The 17,576-nt window shown below is 36.9% G+C and overlaps 1 protein-coding gene across 1 annotated transcript in view; it reads left to right on the top strand.

Moving 5' to 3' along the window:
* Nucleotides 1–17,576, top strand: part of CDH12 (cadherin 12) — a 529,677-nt gene that overhangs the window by 495,395 nt on the left and 16,706 nt on the right. Inside the window, exon 10 of the mRNA XM_017809416.1 lies at nucleotides 16,961–17,097. Within this exon, the coding sequence (XP_017664905.1) occupies nucleotides 16,961–17,097 (137 nt within the window). The remainder of the gene's footprint in view (nucleotides 1–16,960; nucleotides 17,098–17,576) is intronic.

Here is a 17,576-nt window from a genome sequence, read left to right as displayed (position 1 = left end):
AGTTACCGATGTATTAGTATTCAATATTCTATAAGTTTTATATACTATAAATGAAAAAAAAAAAGAAAAACTACATGACCATAGGTTAGAAGAATGCAAATTAATTCAAAAGAATTGCATGTGATTGCAAGTTCTTAATGTACCTTAACCAATTATGCTTTGTCAGCTGTTTAAAATATAGATCATCTCATAGATGTAAAGAATAGCTCCATCGGTTTCATCCTATTTCAAAGGAGTCCAAGCAACTTCTGAGTAAATATTCTCTCTAAACAAATGTGGAAAAGCAGGTCATGTTCTTTGAAGCCACAGTCCATACAAATTACTGGGTGGCACAGTTTCTCATTTTCTCTGAAATGTTTTCCTAGAGCAGTTTGGCTGTTAAGGTGTCCATAAAAAACAAAACAAAACAAACCAAAACAAACCAAACCAAACCAAACCAAACCAAACCAAACCAAAACAAAACAAAACAAAACAAAACAAAACAAAACAAAACAAAACAAAACAAAACAAAACAATCAAGAATCTACCAGACAATAAAGACTGTGATAAAATCTGTACTGTATGCAACAGAATGCAAAATTCCAGAGAACGAGAGAGTTTAGAACAGTTCACATGAAAGGAAATTATGCTAGTTCCAGCAACTAAATCCATGTTATCAGAAATAAACTTTAGGTCTGTTATGCTAGATGCATCAGGAAGGGGGAGGTAACAGCTAAGAATGCAGACTAGATTCAGTTGTTAGAAAAAGAAAAATATTTTGCTGAAAGACATTGAAAATGGCAAGGGTTATATTATTTTTTTCTCTTTTCTCCTGTTACTGGTATCAAGTTTTTGGACAAGTCAGGAATTTTAAAAGGCTTGTTTTGTAGGATGATATTTGCTAAAGTTGTTGAAGTGAAAGGGCACAAAGCGCACATTCAGTAATGAACAGGAAATTAAACACAAGGAGAAAAGGGGCCATAGGTATTCAACACCTGCAAGGGTGACTGGCTTTGAAGCTTTTTTGGAACATTACCCCAGTGCACCTAATTTTCAAACTGTGTTAAATCTGGAGTTTATATGTCTCGGGAGATCTATTCCCATTTTATCCATAGTGCTTCAAGAAATGTTCAGCCATACAAGTTAAGGTGAAGCTCTACGTACTTTGTGGCCATTAAAAATCCCAAAACACTTGTAAAAAAGGCACTGATCTCATGTTCTTCTCAGACTTCTCTAGTTAAAACAGTTCAAAGATGTCTATGAGGAAAAAAAAGCAGCTGTCTTGTAGTGTGTTATAATGTATGCAATTTGTAAATATGCAAGTTTTTAGCAAAGATCCTTGTACTTCTGGTAGAAGGGGTTTTAAGACTTCCTAAAAATCACTGTTATATGTGTCCATACAGCATGAATCCTATAGACAGAGTTCTCAAAATAACAAGAAATTGCAAATGGAGGCCAACACTGAGTTACTCGCAGTACTTCCTAGAATAGTGAGCTCTGCCTAATAGTGCGTGAGAAGTTCAACTTTGCTCTGAAACCTCTGAAGCTGTCAGATTTCTATGTAAATGATCTTCAGGCACAAAGTATGAAATAATTATTGTTCCTGATGTGAATCCCATATATGACTCCAGTTACAATGAGTTCCATGTTCTGTGCCATAACACTACCCTTCAGATCTCTGCTTGACTCGGGAGTTTTGCCTTATGAACCGAAAGAACCAATCAAAGCAGGAAAGCTGTGGGAACTATGCATTTTCTTGACCAAGTCCAGAGTCATGAAACAGTGATATAAAAGTAAAAGGCCATATGCACTAGTCAATCCTGCCCTCAATATCTTGGGGATAAGACTCTATTCCCTGCATGTGCATCCAAAGGAAAAGCCTTATTGATTTTTTAAACTAGTTCACAACCTTATCTTAATGTACAAGCACAAAAAAGATTAATTACAGTTAAATATGTAAGAGTTTGAACTTTCAGTTCCATAATTCTGACAATTTTTGTGCATATACTTTTTCAATTTGCTTTTTCTTCAAAAAAGAAAAATTCTATCCTGTGGCATCACAATCTGTTTTATAGTTGTATACATACATAGAAAGTCTGGGACATCTAGTTCCAGTATCTCTTCATTTAATAACAGATTAAGTGATAGCTATTTTTCTGTCTATGGTATTATGCCGAAGGAGAACAAGGTGCTTTGCCAGTTGGTTTCATGTAGATAAAAGATGGTGGAACTCAGGAATTTTGGTTCTTTTTTAGCTGCTCTGATGACTTTTACACACTTCTTATTCTGTTACGTGCTCTCAGTTTCTGTTGCAATATTAGCTATACTCCATCCCTTGTCTTTTATGAAGTGCCTGTAACCTCCACTGCTTTTCCAAATTCTGATTTATCCAGATTGTCCAAAAAAATTGGAAGGATTCATTTGACATGCATAAATTTTCCTAGATAACACCTGAACTTGAAGCATGAAATATTATTTCCTAAGTCCAGCAAGTCAAAAGCAACTGAAAACAAAGACTAAAATTGTGAAAGGCCAGTAACCTTTATTTACAGTCAGTTATTCATCAACTTACTGCAGCTTGTGAAAAACAGCAAGTGATCTTCGGTTGGCATATGCAGTCATATTACACTATAAAACATCAGTCAGGAGATTGAACTAAAATAGACGTGTAGACCCAAGAAGTTTATGGACTGAAGCTTTCTGTGAGTAGCCTGTTTGGGAGGGAAATGGATACTGAAAATCAAGCATGCATTGAGATCCAAGGCAAAGAATAACTTGGCAGGGGAAGCTTTCAAATCAATTCAGAACAGCTAGGTAGCTAAAGTGAGTGGAAAGGAACAATATGGCCATAATAGTTCTGGGTTTACTTCACAGTACTTTTACCACTAGTGATGTGATTTTACAAAGCCAGTTCTCATCCCCAAGGCACACACTGTAATTTTACTTTACCTCAAATAATAGTCTTTCTGATTTTTGATCAAGAAGTCTTATTCCAAATTTCACCAGCAATGGATTTCTCAAGCATTCTAGAAAGCAACTGTGAGATTAAAACAGAGCTTTAATGGCTGTAACCATATTATCTCAATCAGTGAACCTCTCAGGGCTTGACACTAAGAGAATTATGAGGGGTCAGAACTAAAAACTATGTCTAAGAAAAAGTTATATGCTACATGTTAGTTGGTTATTCTGCACATTGGTACACAAAGTCGATCCTGAAGCCATTATATTTAAATAATGGTTGCATATAGAATTTCTTATATATTTGTTGTTTTTTTTTTCTTTGCTGTCAGGCTTGTAAATGAAGTTTACACAACAGGGGTTTTGAGAGTTATACAGTTTTTGGGATCTATGTGTTTGGATGTTTCAGTCACATTCTGACTGTAGATACAAACTTAGATATTTCTACTTTTATTGTGTCCAGTTCTGGGCTTCTCAGTACAAGAAAGACATGAGCATACTGTGAGGAGCCCAGAAAAGGGCCAAGAAGATGATGAAGGGACTGGAGTATTTCTTCTTTGAGGAAAGGCTGAGAGAGCTGGAACTGTTCAGCCCATAGAAGAGAAAGCTCAGGAGGGTCTTAGTGCATATAAATGCACTTAATAGCACACATAAGAGCACTTCAAGGAAGGGTACCAAGCAGATGGAGACAGCCTCCTCTCAGTGTGCCCAGGGACAGAACAATAGGCAATGGGCACAAACCAAAACTGGAGTTTTCCTCTGAACATCAGGAACAGGAAACTCTTCCTTTGCTGAGAGGGTGACCAAGCAGTGGCAAGGCATCCCAGGGAAGCAGTGGAGTCTGTCTCTGGAGATACTAAAAGAATATTTGGATATGGTCTGGGGCAACTTGCTCTAGGTGTATCTCCTTGATCAGGGGGTTTGAATCAGAAAACTTCCAGAGTTTTCTGTCATCCTCCACCCTTCTGTGATTCTGCATCATCCCTCTTTAGTAAACTGGAACAGAGTGTGTGGCAAATAATGGCAGAGGATCATCTGTGATGGCTAAAAAGACTGCTATCAGCATTCACTTATATATTAAGTCTACAGAGTTATAGTAACAGACTATATTAGGAAATAAATCTGAAAATATTGCAAAGGAAACAAAGTACAGAAATTCCACCTCAGATAGGAGGAGAGAGGAGCCAATTTTAGAGGCAAATGCTGGGACATGATGTGGCTCAGGTCAGACCATCAGCAGGCAGATAAGAGCAAGGAGGTGCCTATTCTGCAAATTTTCCTGCTACTGTAACGGTCTAATAAAGCTATCACAATCCCAGATATAGAGGCAAAAACTAGAACGATTTATTGAACATGCAAGTGCTATTTAAGTCTTGGAGGTTTATATATTAATGAAGGGTTATTCCAAACAGGGGTTCCCACAATCTATTAGCATTTCCAGTAACAGAGGTGACATAAGGGGAAAAATGGATTTACGTTTCTCTGGGATAAAGTATTTACGTTTTGGGGAATGGGATATCTGATAGTATCATGCTAAGTCTCTCTGCATCCTTCTGGGGGAGATCAGGACAATGGATCTTGTCTGGTCTTTTAGATGATGGTTTTTTCACCAGCCTCTGTGGCCCAAGGTTTTCTGCTTATCCTAGCAGTTCCTTTTCTGTTGGTATTCAAATTTCTGACTGCAACGTGCTGCCCTCATGAAATCCATAAAACCTTTGAAAAGGTGACTTCATACTTACACTGATCTCTGCAGATTCTGCGTTCCTTGGTACATGCAGAGGATTGGGGAGGAGAAACAAAAGAGGAAAATGCAGCAGCTCCTGCAGCATCAGAAACATCCTAAATAATCTCTTATTTTATAAGTGCTTCATCAAACCAGATTCAAAGCAGCACAATGAAGCCTCCAATTCCTGACTTCAGTGTTTCCTCCTGCAGATGCAGCTGATAATCCAAGTGAGTCCCAGCTGATGATCTAAGCAAGCAGTAAATCTTTTACTGTGTGCCGCAGTTTTCTCTAGAGTCAGCATGATTACTTTATTTGTTTTTTCCTTTGATTGTCTCAGCATCAGCATTTTACTTCAGCTTTTTTAATGGGTAAAAATATAAAATATTTGTTCAGATTTTGATATCCAGAAGACATAGAACAGAGCTAATATTTGCATGATGCAAAAGAAAACAATCAAATATTATTCCTATTGAATATATGCCAGTAGGCCAGCTGTCCTCCATAGTATCTATGCTACTTATTGCCTTCACAGTTTATCAGGCGAAGAATTACAGGCCAGGTGTAGGAGCAGAGGCTCAGAAAGCATCTCTGTCTTATTCTGTGGTGTTTGGGTCAGATGCACCCAAGTGCAAAATAGTTTAAACTTCTACTGAGGCTGACTATCTGATGGAGTCATTGCATCTGCTTTCCCCCTCTCAGCTTTCTTAAGGGTTGAGATATTCACTCAGAATTATTTGCTCTGTCGTCTATACTCTGCCCATTTGTAGAGATACTGATAGTCATCCAGACATCCATCTCAGCATGCCCTTTCCCCACCTAAAATCAGCAAAAAAGGAGCCCTGCTCTCCTCTTTACAAAATGTGAGATGTGCTCTCCATTGCCTGGGTGCCTTGGTGAGTGCAGGTTCTTCATGCTATTGGCAGGATGAAGATCGAAAGAACAGACCATGGGCAGCAGTGCAGAGGGCAAAAGTATACCTTTCAAGATTAGGGTGAAATGGTGTTCGGGGTCTACAATTTGTGGTGCTGGTAGAGAAAGTACTCTACTGTTTCTCACCATAGCAGTATTGACTGCTAAGCCTGGAATGAGGGGGTTAAGTCCAATGTGACTTCTGCTGCTGCTCACAGTCCAAATAACTGAGACTTAATTAAACTACAGGACAAAGTTTTCCCTCTGCCTGTCTTGCAGTTCTGCCTGCTCAATGAGGCAGAAAAAATGATGTTGAGACTGAATAAAAACAATGCATTTTCCAAATGACAACAGCTTTTGATAAGATACTCAGCTGGTAATGAGAAATGCAGAGCAGACAATGGAGCTGACTGGAGGGTTTGATAAGGAAATGAACAAAACCTTTAAAAGCAGAGGGAAGAGAAATCACAGGAACTTGTAGACAGGCAGAACTGGCAGTTTGGAAGGGATGATAACTGAGCTGCAGCACATTTTAATTTCTGTATTACCTAGAGTGTTTTACTAAAATTCTTATGTAAGATTTATAAGGCTTATGAAAAGTTTAACAGCTTCCCTCACTTGACTCTGACCCATCATTAGTCTGGCTGTCTGCAGCCAATGCTTTCCTGTCAATTAATTTGGTATAATGGTTGATTTTCTCCAAAGGAGCAAAGTATAATTTATTTGCACTGATACTACTCATTCCAGATCAGGTAAGCTACTGACTGCTAAAATCACTAACCCTTCAACCTCCTGATTAAAAGCACGCAAGTATGAAGCCACTGTGAACCCAGTCAAGTACTATGCAGAAGACTCAAACTGTTATTTTTTCATGTGGGAGACCAAATGCTGTATGAAAGGCATGAAAATTATACGAACGGAACACTGACAAGAAGCGTTCGTAACAACTCCTCAGTCCTTCTCTTAAGCATCACTACCTGATGTCCAGTATAGACAAGACTCGTTGTTGGAAGGCTAGGGTGCAGCACACAGGATATCAGTCTGAGAAATTATACTGCTGAACTCCTTTGGAAAAGGGGACAGAGACAACATCTTGTTTTGGCTTCTGTCAAAAGAATCCCAAAATTCTCTCCTTTTTAAGCCCAAATATTTTAATTAATACAAAACTCTCCTATCTAAAAGACTAGATACATTACCTCAATGAGATCTTCAAAAACCACTCAGCCTGAACATTTGTAACAACTTTACATCAGTGCTAAGTGCCTTTGAAAATACCTACAAAATCATAAAGAAATATGGGGATTTGATTGAAATGCTGAAACAAAAATAATTGTAAAACTGACAGAAACATTTTAATATGTTAGTAAATTGGGGTCTGTATTTATTTTTAGGTGTGGAAAGTGTGATGTCATATAAAGACAATTNCCACACCACATCCATCACCACACAGGCACCTCTAGTTTTTGATATCTTGGAACAAAGCAATGCCACTAAGACCTTTCTACCTATGCTCACCCTGTTGGTTTTGTTTTATTATACGACAGTAAAGCAACTACACTGGTTGCTCATTTTTGGTTGCATCTGAATATGCAACATTGAGACATTAATTTCTTAGCATCACACTTGAGACAGTTTTCGATATCAGTTCGGCAAGTGCGACTGACCAGTGACTCAATGTGTGAAACAGCTTAGGTTAGAAAGCAGCTGAAACCAAACTACTTTACAAACTGCCCCTTTCCATTTGAAAAAGAAATCACGTTTAGGAGAACTACAAGACTAGAACTGATTGGAAACAGGAAGGGAGGTCAGGATAGAGGATAAACACTTAACCTGGAACAGCAGCAGAGGTCCTTCTATGACTGTGTCTATCTGGGTCACTTAGGAGAAATGTCATATGAAAGTTTAATGGCAATAGTTAGATAATAGTGAATGGAGGTGCTGGTTACTTTTCACAGTTCAGCTAAAGCTGATTTTTTTTCTGTTGAGCTTTTATGTTTTTTTGCTTGTTTATGTTTTTTTCCGTCCATTTCTAGTATCCCCCTTGAAAAACCAAAAAAGTATTTGATATTATTATGTATTGGCATGGGTAGGCTTATTCTGAGATCCAGCTGGTATCCATGAGATTACCAAAAGGATATGCTCTGACAACAAACCAGTGAAAGTTTCCATCTGTTCGACCTCTAACACCTCAGCAGTGTTCTAAAGATATTCAGCAAAGGTACAGAAAGTTTCTGCTCCCATTAAGGGAGATGGTTTATTAAATTATTTAAAACATATAAACGTACAAACAAAAAAAAGGCAACCTGGCAGAACGGCATCTGCCACTTAGGAACATTACCATGTCCTTTACATTTTTTGGTTAACAACAGAAAATTTTACAACAAAACTTCAAATGTTATTTTGCTATTGTTAGAATCAGATTTTTCTAATAACTCTTAGTATGAATATATTAGATGATGTTTTTATGTGATAATTGGCAAAATTTGATTGCATTTACTTCCTCCAAGAAGAATATCCCAGTATTAAACCTGGATATTAAAACTGGAAGTTCTGCACAAGGGAGGTCCTATTTATTTTCATTATATTAAGAATTTGTTTTTAGAATATTTTTATGTTAACAGAATTTATTCAATAACAAGTACTTTTATTTTTTTAAATCTAAAATATTTCATATATTTTGTGAATAATACTGTGTATGCACATTAGTTGCTGGGTTGTACAGTGTAAGGGGCACTTCCAAAATATTGTGGTTCTACTAGCACAGGACAATGTGAATGATATGCAAAGGCAGTCTGCTCCTGTTGGGCAAGTAGTACATTACACCTTATTTCATACTATCATGCTGCACAGAGGAGAAAAAAGATTGCTTAACATTTTTGCTCTTGTAAAACTGCATGAGACAAGTAATTTTCAAGCAATAGAAAATCACAAGAATCAGAAGCAAGGGTAATCTTTAGATCAAAAGAAGGTATGAAAAAGAAACTAAAGTAACTTAATACTGATACAAGTGCTGCAGCCCTGAGAAAGACTTTGGAAATTTAACTATCCTATTTAGCCCTAAAAGCAAGTAACTCAGATGACTGTATCTTTTAGCACAGGAGAATAAAATGTTTTGTTACATTTAATTATAGTTGTTTGAACTTAATGGATTCTTTAAGCACGCATGGTCTACAGGGAACTCATTTCAAGAATTCTTCATTGCACCTTTAGTAAAATCATGGCAATAACTCCTTATTCTTAACTGCAATGGAAGATACAGTAATCAACAGAAGAGTTTAGCACTTACATTTAAGAAGAGCAATAAAGACCTGACTTAGTGTTTCACATATTTATGCATGTAAATATGATAGGTTTTAAACAATGGTAACTCCATGAATGGATTTACAATTGCAGGCAGGAAATTTCGCTAGCAGAATGGGATTTTGGAAGATACGTTGTTCAACACATCATATTCTCCAACTTTTTAATCTCTTTCAGGCTTGACTTGAAGTCTGAATTTCTTGTTTCTCAGTGTAGGAGTGATTTTTCTGTTTTCCTACTTGTTAATAACTGCAATCTTATAAAAAATGAAAAACCTGTTGTTATTATATTTTAAAATATTTGGAACTGCACTTTTTGATTGGCATGATGATACTGTTTTATATTTAGCAGAGTTTAGTATTACGGGGACTAATAGGATTATTTAGTGCATCTTTCTAGAAATTTCCTTTATTCCGGTTTCTGTTACATTACGCAGTTTGGCTTTCTAATACCAAGTGACAGAACTCATGTCATTCCTCTTTTGTGCAGCATAGTATGCTGACAGAAAGATAGTGCTGCATAACATAAATAGTTTTGCCCTTCCACTTCTCTGTGCTGGACAAATTCTACCTTTCCTTTTTCGGTGTTTAAGCTCTTCAGTTATCTGTAGGCCATTATCATGTCTCCCTCTTTTCATCTCTTATCCAAGCTAAACATATGCTAGTTCTTTTAATCTTTCCTTATAACTCAGAATTCCTAGGCCAAAGAAAATTTTCTTGCTTTTCTGTAAATTTCCTCCAATTTTTTTATATTTATCAAGTGACATGATGCCAAGAAGAAAATTCTTTCATAGAGGTGTCATATTCACGACATCCAGTTATTATGAAGAGATCTAATAATTTCAAGCCAGGGCATATGATTATTCTACTAATGAAAATTTCTTTTTGCCTTCAGGTAGTCAAATCACACCTAAAATCTGATTTGTATTCTTCCAGTCCCTCAGCCCTTTTGCCACTTCTGTGTTAATGTTTCTTTCATCTTTCATTTAAATATATATATATATATATTGGATTTACAAGAAAATCATAACTGATCACAATACCCAACTGAATCCTGTAAGCTGTCATTTATGTTTCTAATTGTTTTAGGTTGCTGCTTATTATTTCTGATATGATAGGCGGTATTTAACTATCCCAAGCTAGTATGGACTCTGAATTTTGTTTACCTGAAGATCAATATTTAAATAAACCTTAAAGTGAATAAATTTAAACAAATAAAGGTTACATACACAAATAGTGATCTGTCACATTACAGAAATGTGTTATTTCATCTCTTACCTTTCTTTGTAACATTTTTCTTAAAAAAGACAATGTTTTAAGTCACTAGGTATCAGAGTAAGGAATGTACTTGACATCAGCTATGTGTGAGTTGAGAAAAGTTGAGATATTTTTATAAAGCACCTCTATCAACCAGGTTATTTCTCTCTCAAACTAAAAAAAAATCAATAGGAATTTTTGAGGAAATGTTTATTGAGCATGAAGGCACAATGACTAGAAGCCATTAACCTTCAAATACCTAATTTTGGCTGTGTTGAGCTTATATTTGCACTCCTTTTTTTAACTTGAGGGTACTTCTAGCAATGAGACCCTAAGCAATTTAATAAGAAGAAGACGAATCACTTAAGTCCATATGTTCTTAGTCAGTCTCAATTATCTCTGAGGTCCATGGACAATCGATCTGATATTTTACATAATACAAAATATAGTCTTCACTTAAAGGAGAAAAAATACCAGGTTATTTATCCTTTTAATGTCATCTTTATCTTTGCCTTATGGTTGTTCCTATTTCTTCCCATAATCTTTCTCCCTGAAAGCAGAAAAAGTCTGTTTTTCTGTAAATCCTTTCATTTTCTTAATCATTTAAGGTTCATAGTGCAGAGTAGCTAATTTGCAAATATTACATTTCATACATATTGCTCATTTTCTCATTATTAACAGAACTACTTTCAGTAGTTCTCTCAAAGCAGTCAATCCGAAACCTCTCAAGTGGGTAACATTAAAACAATTTCAAACACCAAAATACATCAATTATTCAGCCTGGATCAAGAAATTTGCCTTTACTTCAGTTGACTGAGTTGACTGAAATCGAGACCTGCATCACAACCACTGCCTCAAGCATCTTCAAGGAGACAGAAGCACTTTCTGAGGGCTGCAGGCACCTTCTCCTCCCTCCACTGACCAGTCATAGGGGCTTTCCCTTTTCCCAGTGGCTGGGCAAGGATGAAGTTCTTGGGGAAGATCAGAAGGGACTGGTGACCCAAAAGAAGTGAAATTAAACTCTAAAAGAGCCCAGTCATTCAAGAAACTACAGAAAGGAAGGATTTTTTTCCAATTTCATTCAGTTACAGGGAAAGGTATTAAGTAAATATTTGAAATTAGAAAAAATTATGCATGGAAAAGCATAGTTGAGAACTTACTTTCTCTTCGAAATTACACTTCTTTTTATCCCACTGCATCAAGAATTTTCTCAAATCTTCAATTCTTCGTTCAGTGCTTGGGTTTGACATGCTTTAGTTGAAGTAATGAGATGCTTTCTAAACTTGGACTGACAGTCAAATCATTCAGAGTCTGCACAGAAAATTTATGATATTTGTTTTCTTTGATTCACCATCTGGGTCTCCTTAAGATACAATTTCACAATAGCAATTGAAATACAGACAAGAATGTTTATCCTGGTGTAGAACAGATGATGTGGGACAACTCTGTATCAAATATAAAAATTGAAGAAATGTCCCCCTCTATTTTTTTTTCCCCTTTTCTTTTAGGAGCCTGGTTGCAACTACTGGTCCCTATATATGGTACAATAAAACAATAGTGAAAGCCAATAATTAAATGTTAAATGTGTTACTTCTCACTGAATTGTATTATTCCTTTCCATTTTCATGCCAATTCCTATTGAATAATGTGCTTTAATCCTTCAGATTATTTTCTGTATGCATGCTGTTGCAGCAGGAGCAAATTTGGTCTCAGTGCCTTTAGCATAGCAGTGCCTCTAGGAACATGATCCACGCTTCCTTTCCCTGCTTGCCATATGAAGGGTGTCTTTGCTGTTACTGTCAGGAGTAATCTTGGGGAGATCAGAGCTCTTCTCACGCTTACCACGCTTACCATCACTGCACCCTACCTATTGTCGGTGTTTTAGCACTCTTTGAGGTCACTCCTTGCATTTTACTTCTTTGGCATTTGGTCTTGATCCTCCTAGCCTAGCTTTAAAGCAATCTTCTCTTCTTCTAACTTGCTTCCCTCCAACTTGCTTCCTCTAACTTCTCTTCCTCTTAGCCTGCTCATTAAATTACATGATCATAATATCATGAAAAAGGTTTAAGAACTGCATATTCCATTTCAGATATTCAGAATTTAACCAAAGGCTCCATCTATTAATCTTTTAGTTCCAGTATCAAAAAGAAAATTTCTGGAGACAAATATTTTTTTCTCCAGATTCATAAGTACTTCTGTGTCTCACTGGCAGTGATATGGCAGAGTTACACAGGCCTGCTTGTGCTCTTCGTTTTTAGGAGGTATAGGTATATATGGGCAAGGTATTATGAGTCTGCCTATTTTTTTAGTCTTTGAGATCTTTCAGTTTAAAATTATGTCAAAGCTGCTTGTCTGAGACATGGATGGATGTAGCTGTCAGCTACATGAACATTTAAGCAAGGATAAATACACTGGGGTGCCTCTGGACTAGGAATGCACAAGAGAGCACTTAATATGACTCAGCTTTCACCATATCAACATCGTGGAAATTTTTCTGGTACCACTTGATTCCCTGCTAGTTTTACTTTCTCTACATTTATGACATCCTCTTCAGAAGAAGACCTGAGAGTGCTGGGAGCATCTGGTGAAATCCCCATTATGGGCCAATGCATAGGCACACAGATGCATACTCTGCTTTCTGCTTAAGCATTATAAAAAAAAACAAGCCAGAGAGAAACTAAGATTGCAATATGATGTACATTGTTAACGTGCTATTATATGATTCCTCTGTTGCATTGTGTCACCGCTGCTGTGTCTATTAAGACAAAACAACAAAAGACTTTGACAAAACTTATAAACTTTTAATGAGGATGCACCCCTACTGTTGCCATGAAAGTGACGCCTGTGCTAGTCAGGGGAAGTCTCTCCCCCCTGCTTTTTAAGGCAAAAAAAAATACAAGTCAAGTCCTAAGCTTCACAACCTCCTTAGCATCCTGCTACATCCCATTCCTTCTGAGCATGTTGTCCGTGTTGTCATGCATATTTCTATAGAAGCAGCAGGACAGCTGTCCAGTTCTTTTATTCATGGTACAACAGTCTGAAGCAAGTACAGTTGTCTGCTCAATGGCTCAGAGTTCCTGTTATCCTCACAAGGATGACCTGCTGTCACTCAACATATTCAATAGCACTTCATCAAGCACTCTACCATCTTTTGTGCTGCAGTTAGAGTCAAAACAGTCTTCCTTACTGTCCTCCACTCTTCAAGAGGGTATGAACCCTCCTTCAGGGGAGTGCGCTCACCACATAAGGGACACACAGTCTCACCATTTAGCCAAGGTGAATGCCCATAATTCTTGGAGCTCCTAAGAAGGCAGTCTGTGTTTTCAAATGTTCTGGATGAGCCCTACAGGCTTGAACCTTATCATTTTTAAACCAAATATTTCCATTCTGTCTCTTCTACCATACCTGTTCAAATGCAGGTATTCTTGAGAAAACTCAGACAACATTAGCAAAGGTACATCATTCCACACTCTCCCTGCCTTCAATAGCATAATCTGGAATACAGTTCTCTGCTAGGGAGAATATTCAGGGAGACATATAATTCAAAGTTTCTTCCCTGTCAGTGAATATGAACTATATTAATGTTTGGTACTCAGACCTGCCAGGCTGGCTTGTTCAGGGGCTTTGGAAAAATAGTACTGCTGAAAAATAATACTGCTGTGTCAACAAATAAGTTCTCCCTAACTTTCCAAGGACGAAAATGCCTCTTGAGATTAGTGCAGTTGTCAATGATCTACGGCAGGCACTCTGAGCAGTCAAACAAACCAACCTCAGTTCTTCAAACTGCTAGACCATGACTGGAAGATGTAGACAGCTGTCCTAATACCAGTATTTTAACACTGTTCCTCTTCGTATCACTATCTAACAAGAAATGTCAGGATTTATGTCCCAGATAGCTGGATTAATCTCTGGAAAGTGAATGATTTTTCTGGTTGGAGACCTTTTTCCTATTTCTTCTGTTCTTTAAAGCATTTTCTTTCCATGTTGGGGACAGAGCTCAGGCAATACCATTGGCCTTCAAAACATATTAATTGTTGCTGTTCTATTTACAAAAAATCTCACATTGAGCATCAGAGTGTAAAGAATGCTTTTGGGCTACAGAAGGAAACCACATTTCCTTCAGAACCTTCGCCAAAAGTGACCTCCCCCTGGGATGTCCCAAAAATTCCCATTTGAAGACCAGCCAGATGGGGCCCCATTCACTCTTTTATTAAGCTTTATAGACTTACTGAGGTACCTGGGAGCAATGCTATTTCCAGAAGAGATGTCTGTGAGAGGATTTTCTGCTAGATATGTTTTCATGTGTACTATGCATGGAGAACCAATGAAAGGAGGAAGAAGGGATGCTTGTTTGCAACTTTTCCTGTAAATGTATATGTTTTAGGCAATCCATCCCTAACACTTCCTCCTACATCTTTTCCTTCTGTAGATTCTTAGAATGAGAGAAACTGAAATAACTGGCTCTTACACCCCTAATTTAAGCATATGTGCAGCACATGGAGAGAGAAGGAAAGGATGTCTTTAAGGAAAATGCCAAAGTTAAAATAAATAAATAAATAAATATACTAACAATGCTAACAGTAATGACATAATAGTTTCCACAGTGTTAACACAGATGAAGGCAATGGATTTGGAAGAATTGCTACAGTTCTGTTTTTATCAAACTGTTCAATTATTACAGATCCCATTTCCATGGAAGCCATGAGGAATTCTGCTCTTAGTATCAGCATTAGTAGTGCTAGTCTTGCAGGGCTTATTGTGGACTTGGGTTCTGCTGCTGTTTATCTTTAGGAATAGGCATACTCGGCCTGTGCATGAAGTTAATCACCTGTGTGAAGGCTTGCAGATAGACTATCAGATTATGATCCTGCAAATATTCATGCTTTAGCTCCAAACACAACAGTGTTCATACTTAATATGTTTTCTGTAGTTTCAAAGCCTCCTGGTGAAAGAGGCCATCATCTACACTGTGCTTTGAATTAAGGCCTGTACTTTCTTCATAGGTTCATACTATGATGTGCAGGTTACTTAGACAAAGTTAATCTTTCTAAGGGGAAATAAAAGCAAAGTTACTTTCTCATGCTTTGAATTCATTTATCTGTGTGTTGCTGCATATTTCATTTTGGAAGAAATTGTAATCTATTAAACATGCAAAGCCTGAAAGAGTAATTTTGCTGCTCCTGAGAGAGTATCTTAGGGTAATGATATTTCTAATAAATGGCTTATATATTTTTCATAATTTTTATGTCAACCAAATCTTGAACAATGAGTTTGAAATTACAAATGTGGGTAGACAATATTATCATATTCAAGAAAATGTGCCTGCTCAACTGTGTAAAAGGATACATGCTGCCTTTAGCAAACCATTTCTGAAGCTTTTCAGTTAAAGTGGTGAAATGGTAATGATCCCTGTCAATTGATGAAATAACCTATTTCATCTACAGATAGGATTTTTTTGGTGATTTTGATTAAAATAATGTCTCCGAACAAGTATGCTACCTTTTCTTTTACTGTTTTACTGTTCTATTCTTTTTGAGCTATTCATATTCTGGACTTCCAATCAGAGATATTTTCTTTGGGAATATGACATATACCCCTTTCTATCATTTCTTGCTTCTACAGCAGTAAACGAATACAGTGTTTATCATTACATTCTCTATACATTAATTACGTAAATTACTCTCATCAGAGAACGAAATGTCAGCTTTTTTTCTTATTCTCACTGGTTTACATGCAATGAGGTGTCGTAGGAATGGTTATCTAGGTTTTATGATCTAATGTACTTGTTGAGTGCCACTTTGTTCTTATTGCCTACTGCTCACAAACAGCTTTCTTAATTTCATCCTGCCTAGTTTTTGAGAAACACCATCAAGGTATGAAAAGACTAACAATGAGAAGGAAATTAGCTAGTGGAAACTGCATCAGAAAAACTATTATTCTGTTATGACTAAAAGCAGTAGCATCAAATGTGAAAATAGACTTTCAAATTAATTAGCATTTTAAGGGAAATGGGTTTGGGATAGTTATCAGACTGCTTTTAGACAGTTATGTTTACAAGTGCATCTCTGCTTTTTATTAATTCCTTGCTAGAGAAAAATGGCAAATGAGTACATATTTTTCAGTTTTAAACCTGTTCTGTGTTCATACTTGACAAATAAAGGCTTCAGAAAGAAAAACACACCCAAAGGTATTGCCCACACAGGTCCAGTGAAAGGTGCCTATTCTTCCCAAAGGCAAAGAGCTTTTTTTTGATCCTATATATGTGGGAATATGCATAATCTTCTTCATCCCTCATGCTGTGACCCTGCTAATATCCTTTAGGTGAGGGGCCTTTGAGTAGACTGTGCCAACAGCCTGCATACATCTGCTAGGACACCTCTTTGCAAGCCAGTGAGGTTGTGTCCAGCCTAGTGCAGCTACAGATGGATGTAAAGAGACCAGATCTGATATACTCTTCATTGCTGTTCATAACTCAAGCACTATTTCTCATACCTTTTCTTCTTTTCCCTCTAAGCCTATCTAGTGCTTTCTAAAGTGGCTGGTGTAAGTGATCAGGGTCACAGACGCAGATCAACTTTTTGGGACCTCAAAGTTTTCAAATCTTCTGAACACCAGAAGTACTAAATCTTTCATTATATCCCATTTCCCCTTGAGCATTCCAACTCTGGAAAAAAGAAATAAACAAATCATTCCTTATTGTCTTTTTCCTGCAAGGATGGTAACAGCTGCAAAGAGAAAAATAACAAAACTTGAGAAGGCTACACTGCTGCTGTGACAAATGAGTAATCTTTGCACATTTACATATACTTACTTTAATATTTTTCACATACAGATACTTCATCGATTGGAAGAATGATGTGGACAGCTACTTTACAATAGATGCTACTGAAGGAACCATTGCTACCAATGAATTACTGGACAGAGAAAACACAGCACAGTACAATTTCTCTATAATTGCAAGTAAAGTTAGTAAGTATGACACAAACTGAATTAATATGCTAATGTGGTATTTTTTTTCAGAATGTAGTGCTCAGGCATAAATATAATGTGAAGAGTGCATGTATTTCTAGGAGCTTATTTAAGAAGATTCAATAAATATCATTTTGCCAGACTCCTTGTGAGGCTAAGTGTCTTGTATAGTGAGGTTTTTCTAGTAGACCTCATGTAGGTGCAGTTGCCTCAGAAGCTGAAAACCATTTTGTCAGCATGAAGCTCATGAGGAGTTGTATGGAGGCCTATGGAGGATTTCTGATTTTGTAATTCACTCCATTTGAAATTAGGTTATTCAAGAAACAAGTCTGTCAATGTGCTTTTTGAAGGCAGAAAAATTCTGAGTTATTTGATTCTCATATAAAAAGTACACTAAAATTGAGTCAAGATTTAATGCCCTAAATTAATTCATCTGTGTGCTGCATCTCTGTTTGTCTGTTCATCACTCTGCTCAAAAT

This window comes from Lepidothrix coronata, unplaced genomic scaffold, assembly GCF_001604755.1.
Source record: "Lepidothrix coronata isolate B3197 unplaced genomic scaffold, Lepidothrix_coronata-1.0 Scaffold26, whole genome shotgun sequence".
Lineage (NCBI taxonomy): Eukaryota > Metazoa > Chordata > Aves > Passeriformes > Pipridae > Lepidothrix > Lepidothrix coronata.
The sequence above is the reverse complement of the archived record's forward strand: the minus strand, read 5'-3'. Positions and strand labels throughout refer to the sequence as shown.